General features: G+C 39.6%; 1 protein-coding gene across 1 annotated transcript; it reads left to right on the top strand.

The window, feature by feature from the left end:
* Window positions 1-318: 318 nt before the first annotated feature.
* On the top strand, window positions 319-6,030 carry LOC120352687. Its single transcript, XM_039434414.1, has 2 exons — window positions 319-450; window positions 5,134-6,030. The coding sequence occupies exon 2, from the start codon at window positions 5,188-5,190 to the stop codon at window positions 5,797-5,799; it is 612 nt and encodes a 203-aa protein (XP_039290348.1). The 5' UTR covers window positions 319-450; window positions 5,134-5,187; the 3' UTR covers window positions 5,800-6,030.
* Window positions 6,031-7,117: the final 1,087 nt, after the last annotated feature.

Below are 7,117 nucleotides of genomic sequence, written 5' to 3'. Positions count from 1 at the left end.
AGAAATAGTATATTTCGCACCTAGGGCCGAAAATGAGACTTTTCCGGCTCGAAATCGGTTTTCAAGACCGATTTGCTACTCTAGCAAATCTGAGGTAATCTGAATATCAGGAAATTGTCCAAATATTTTTATTTTTCATTCTAATTTGTCTAAATAACCTAAATGATTATGTTCAATTATGTATTAATGTGGGAGGTTGAGTTTATACTTTTTTATTCTCTCAAATGAAAATAAGATGATATTATTATGAATGTTTTGATTCTTGAATAATAAACACAGATGATGAAAAGTTTTTTGTTGACATTGACATTCATTACTGGATTGATGGATTTGATGGGTGTAGTTGGTGATAGGACTGGTAAAGAAATGGAAGGATCAGTGATAGGGCAGGTTTTACAGCGGGGGCGTTTGCAGGGTAGGGTACCAGGTGGAGTTGGGATTTCATCAGAGGTGAGTTTTTTTCTTCAAATCCCATTGCAATCTAGTCTAAAAAGACTAATGAGCAATTTTCTCCTATTATTATAATGGGTTAAATATTAATAAGATAGGTAGTTCTCACCAGGACTACTACTTCTAGCAAGTAACTGTTAGAAAATAATAGTGAGTTGATATTATTGAACTATTATTTTATATTATACATTCAAATTAAAATACACTGTTTTTCCTATGTTGGCAATGACAACAGCTGTTTTTGTGTATGTTAAATAAACGATGGAGGTTTGTTATTTTTTACTGCCTTTCCAAAGATTGAACTACATATAGTTTTTCACTAAAGCTATCCTGTTCTACTGTAGTGCGAAGTACCTATTAAAATTAACAGATTATGAGACTTAAAAATGTTTAATTGAGCTTTGGATGAAGTTTTCGATAAAGTGTACTGAAGTTCTCAAGACTAAAAATGACTGGATTAGATGGTCAGTGAGTTGACCTAAAAACTGAAGAACGGCTACGAGTAAACGGTTGTGAAATAATTTTATGCTTGAAGAAGTTTTGTTTTATGAACATTTGTAGATTGTGTGAAAGCAAGAAGAAGTATGCAATCCACAATTACAATGGCAGAAGAGAAGACTCGCGTAAGTATACCGTACCTCAATACCGAAAATTATGAAATATGGACAGTTAAGCTAGAAGCTCACCTATTGAGAAAAGGTGTTTGGGATGCAATAGAAGGTTTATGTACCCATATGTACATATTGATAAGTACGACGTAGAACGTGAGATTGAGGATGAAACAGCTTTTCCCCAGAGTGAAATAAAACGAAGAACAAGAATAAATCAACAAGCAAGAGCTATTATCATAGAGCATGTTGAAGACTCGTTCCTGGATGATATCATCCATCTCGAATCTGCAAAGGATATGTGGGAAGCTCTCGAAGAAGTATGCACAACATATGACATTTTCCAGAAAGTTATTTTTCTAAAAGAAATGGTGAATATTGAAAAAGCATTTTATTTTATGGGTCTTCCACGGGATACATATGCTGAATTTATTAGAAGTGTATACAGAATCAATGATGGTGACTGAACTTCAAAATTTGTCAGATCACAATTACTCCTTGAAGAGAAACAAATGAAGAATGATATGAAGGCAGGGAAAATGAAGCTAGGGCACTGAAAGTGAAGAAAGGGTTCAACAAATCACCTCCTGTATCTTTCCAAAATAAGATAAATTTGAATAGTGAGAACTTCAAATCCAAGAAACAAGTGAAGAAGAACTATCCACAGAAACGATTCATCAGCTTCAGTTGTGGAAAAGAAGGCCACATTGCAAAGAATTGCACATCATTACCAGTGTCAACTCCTAAAAAAGTTCAACATTCAACAGAAGAGAAGAAGAGTGCTGTGTCTGCAGTTTCCAGAGGATATAAGGCTTTGTGCACACAAAGGAAACAAAAACATGAGAATGATGGTATTTGGATTTTAGACTCAGCAGCATCAGATCACATGACTCCATGGAAGGACTTATTCATCAATTTTTCATCAGAACTTGGCTCAGTGACTGTTGGAAATGGAAAAAGTATTCGTATTGAAGGCAAAGGATCCATTCTTATTCACATGTTCAATGAATGTGGTAGTTATGACTTAGAATTAAGTGATGTTCTCTATGTTCCTGATCTTCAAGATAACCTAATTTGTGAAAGACGGTTAGATGACTATCATACGAAATAATGGTTTTGCAAAAATTCTAGATGTTGATGAAGATGTTTTCCAGGGTCATAGAGTTGGTTTTCTGTACTATGTTACGACCAGGGGTAGTGCATCTATAGAGGAGATAAGAGAAAGAGAAGAAGCAAACAACCATGACAGCATAAATGTTTTCCATGTATCTACAAATTTATGGCATGATCGTTTAGGTCATCTTCACAAAGAGAAAATTGAACAAATTGAAGACATGTTAGGTAAGAGTAATGAAACTTGTGAGACTTGCATTCGTGAAAATCAAGAGAGAAAATCTGATGAAGATGAAACCGAAGAAGAAGACCAGCTTGATTGCTACCATGAAGAAAATCCAAAGCAAGGGAAGGAAGAAACTATTGATGAACCTAATGTACAAGAAGAAGAAAACAAAGATGAACTACAACTACACTTGATTGAAGCATAAGAAGAAAATGAAGATGCCTCACAACTATAAGCAGTTGAAGCAGAAGAGGAAAACGATGCCTTACAACCACAATTGGCTGAAGAAGAACCTACATTGAGAAGATCAAATCGCGAGTGTATACCCAAAGGTGCATACAGACTTTCGCTCTGCTCCGCAACCGAACATCACTCCAGCAGAGCGATTGATGATCGACCGGAGAGCAAGAGTCGTTCGACCGGGGAACGCGAGAAGATCTAACATCTTCCATAACGTTCATGATGGGTGCATGGGCGGTGCGACTGTGGTTTGATGGTGGTACGAGGGCGGTACGAGGGAGGAGCGTGCTCGGTGCTGGTTGGAAGCGCGAATATGTGTACGCAGCTCAAGAAACAATGTCCATGTTGCAGTGTGGTCCATTCCAGTTACAAGAAGAAAATTCCATCAAATTTCCAAGAAGCCATAAATGGACCAGATGCTGAAAAGTGGAAAACAGCTGATGAAGAGGAACTGAAAGCCCTGCAGATGCAAGATACCTGGGAGATCGTAAGAAGACCGCCAGAGGCCAGAGTCATTGGATGAGTATATTAAACTTTGAACGAGGGAAGGTGTTAGAAAATAATGGTGAGTTGATATTATTGAACTATTATTTTATATTATACGTTCAAATTAAAATACACTGTTTTTCCTATGTTGGCAATGACAACAGCTGTTTTTGTGTATGTTAAATAAACGATGGAGGTTTGTTATTTTTTACTGCCTTTCCAAAGATTGAACTATGTCGTTTTTTACTAAAGCTATCCTGTTCTACCATAGTGCGAAGTATTAAAATTAACAAAAGATAATAATAGTATTATATATAAATAAAGTATCATGTATTATAATATACACATTCACACTATCAACACTGCTCTGCTTTTGACACTTCCACTCCACAGCACCACAAAACTTAAAGGGTTTGTTCCGCTTCAATCTGCGCAGCATATGTGTGTTGTTAAGTAGCTGAGCGACTTCTTCATTTTCATGCCTTTGGATCCTGTCTGCATGCTTGCATGCGAAGCGCCCAATCTCTGTTGCAACGAACTCCACCTCCAGGTCTCTGTGAATGTCGGCGTTTCGGCTGAATCTTGGAGCATCAATGATGTTCCTCAAAACTTTGTTCTGGAATCATTGGATTACATTGACATTGCTCTTGCTGGCACAGCCCCAGAGTTGGATTCCATACATCCATATTGGTTTCAGGATTTGCTTGTAGATGAGGATCTTGTTGTAAGTTGAAAGAGCAGAATTTCGGCCTATCAACCTGTATATTCTTCTATATCTGATACCTAGTTCTTCTCTCTTCTTCTTCACATGTGCTTTCCAATGCAACCTTGCATCCAGAGTCATGCCTAGGTATTTGGCCTCATTAGCAAATGGAACAGGTTTCCCACTGATGGCTAGGGGAATTTGCTCACATTTTCTGTTTGTGAAGTTGACTTGGACATACTTGGTCTCATTCACTTTGATTTTCCACAGTTTAGCCCAACTGGAGATTTCATCAGCAGCATCTTGAAGTTTCCTCATAGATTCCTGACTGCTGTCGCCCAGAGTTAGTACAGCCATGTCATCAGCAAATGTTGCCACTGTATCATTTTCCAACTCAGGTAGATCGCTAGTAAACAGTAGATATAGAATTGGCCCAAGAACACTACCTTGAGGTACTCCTGCTCAAATTTCTTCTAGCTCTGAATAATAGGCGTCTTCCTGCTTGACTCTGAAATATCTTCCCACTAAATATGACTCCAATATTGCAGTGTATTCAATTGGAAGCATAGTTCTCAATTTTGCTAATAGGCCTCTATGCCACACCTTATCAAATGCTTGGGCAACATCCAGGAATACTGCACTACAAATTTTCTTCTCTTCAAGTGCCATCTCAATTAAATTGGTGATTCTGTAGACTTGCTCTATGGTGGTGTGTTTCTCTCTAAATCCAAATTGATGTTTTGGTATCAACTTCTTACTCTCTATAATTGGCTTTAATCTTTTCAAGAGCAGTTTTTCAAATAGTTTTGAGATTACAGGTAAGAGAGAGATTGGCCTAAGATGTAGCATCATGTGGTGCTTTTCCAGGCTTTAAAATCATTATGACTTCTGCAACTTTCCAGTAATCTGGGACATATCTCAGCCTAAAAGATGTATTTATGAGGAATGTAAGCTTCAAGAGAGCCTTCCTTGGAAGCTGTTTCAATACATCTCCAGTTATGAGATCAAACCCTGGTGCCTTCCTGGTTTTGATGCTACTCTTGATCATATTTTCCACTTCAATTACAGTGACTTGTGTGATCCTCGCTGATTCTTGAACAGTAAGTGGCAGATGTTCAAATTATCAGAAGTTGCAGGAAAGGAGGTAGATGCAATTTTTGGAGATGCAATTACTGGATTGATGGATTTGATGGGTGTAGTTGGTGATAGGACTGGTAAAGGAAATGGAAGGATCAGTGATAGGGCAGGTTTTACAGCGGGGGCGTTTGCAAGGTAGGGTACCAGGTGGAGTTGGGATTTCATCAGAGGTGAGTGATTGGTTTTTATTAAAAATTCTTTTGAGGTTGGGAGGCTGCTTGTAAATGAGGGTTGGTGGTTGCTGGAAAAGGTGTTTGGTAGAGGGTTTGGATTGGGTAAGGAAAACGTTACCCAAACGTTTGCCCCAACAACCTACATCACCTTCAATCCATCAAGAAAACGTTGAAAATCCCACTGTCCTCAACCTATCCTCGAGAAACCTTTCACCTACAGATGAATTAGTCCTCAACAAGGGTCTCTCTTTTGCCACAACTCCCAAACTCAATGCCATCAACCTTCTCTCTGATACTGTTCACTTCACTAGATATTTCAGATGGCAAGTATACTTCAGTGGCAACAACACCTCTGACCCTTCTTGCCCTCCCCCCTCGACTACTTCTGACCAAATCATCAAAAAGTTTGCCCTAAAATCCAATCGTGAACCCAAGTCTCTCCCAGCCAACCACCCTGTTGAAATCTTCTGCAATTCACTCCTCAACAAAGTCAGCTCTAGAAAATTCATTGAATCCCTCACTCCAACCCCCAACCTCACACCTCAAAAGTTCAAATCCATCAAAGACCTTTGCTCTGACCGTAGTATTTTCATCACGAAAGCTGACAAAAGCTCAACCATAGTCTTACTGAACACCACTGATTACATCAAAGAAGCCAACTAGCAACCCACCAATCCCGAACAGTATCAGTTCCTGCCTTCTGACCCTACTCCACGAGTCTAAAAGAAAGTCTTTAAATTTCTGATGCAATATGGTCCATCTGAAGGCCTCTCGGACTCAGACATCAACATCCTTTCACCAGACACTCCCAACACACCACACTTCTATCTTCTTCCAAAAATCCATAAAGAAGGCAATCCTGGTCGTCCCATTGTTTCAAGCATAAATAGCCCAACAGAACGAATATCTGCCCTTGTTGATTTTCACCTCCAACCCATTGTTGCCTCCCTACACTCTCATCTCAGACTCCTTCCACTTCATAGATATCCTAAGAAACACAACCCTTCCAACTGATCAACAACTCCTCCTTGTTACCATTGATGTGGCCTCCCTCTACACATCCATCCCCCATTCTGAAGGCTTAAAATCCCTTGAGCATTTCCTCTCCTCACCTCCCACACACTCCACCCCTTCAACCACCTTTCTAGTAAACCTTGCAAAACTGGTGCTCACAAGCAATGCCTTCAGGTTTGAAGATAAATATTATCTTCAGACTCAGGGTACAGCCATGGGCACCAGGATGGCACCATCCTATGCAAACCTGTTCATGGGCCTCCTTGAACAGGATTTCCTTTCCAAACAAACCCTATCCCCCCTGATATGGCTCCGTTTCATTGATGACATATTCCTCATATGGCCTCATGTACATGATACCCTCTCCCACTTCCTCAATCAACTCAACTCCAACTACTCTGTCTCCTCCACCTGGAATATCTCTGAATCCTTCATCAACATCCTAGATGTCAACATAATCCTTTCCAACTCCAATGCCTTATCCACCAATACTTTCACCAAATCCACCCACACTCGACAGTTCCTACACTTTGAGAGTTGCCATCCCTACCACATCAAAAGATCCCTCCCATGTTCCCTCTCAATCCGAGGCCAAAAAAATTGCAGTGATCCCCACCACCTTGACCAGTAACTCAAAAAACTCCACCAATCCCTCCTGAAATGTAACTATCCTGAAAGGTTGTTACAGAAACAAATCTCCTCCAAAACAGACACTAATCCAACTACAAAAAAATTCCCAAATCCCACAAACTCCAAAGCTCTGTACTTTCTACTTCCCTGGAATCAAAAACCTCAAGCCTGTCCTTAAATATCTGTTCCATGTCGTCTCCTCCAATCCCTCTAATAAACACCTTTTCCAGCAACCACCCACCCTCATTTACAAGCAGCCTCCCAACCTCAAAAGAATTTTTAATAAAAACCAATCACTCACCTCTGATGAAATCCCAACTCCACCTGGTACCATACC

The sequence above is a fragment of the Nilaparvata lugens genome, chromosome 8, assembly GCF_014356525.2.
Source record: "Nilaparvata lugens isolate BPH chromosome 8, ASM1435652v1, whole genome shotgun sequence".
NCBI classification, from domain to species: Eukaryota; Metazoa; Arthropoda; class Insecta; order Hemiptera; family Delphacidae; genus Nilaparvata; species Nilaparvata lugens.
The sequence above is the reverse complement of the archived record's forward strand: the minus strand, read 5'-3'. Positions and strand labels throughout refer to the sequence as shown.

What these genes read in the sequence shown, in the direction of transcription:
- LOC120352687 (XM_039434414.1), top strand. Translation starts at nt 5,188, where the DNA reads ATGAGGGTTGGTGGTTGCTGGAAAAGGTGTTTGGTAGAGGGTTTGGAT.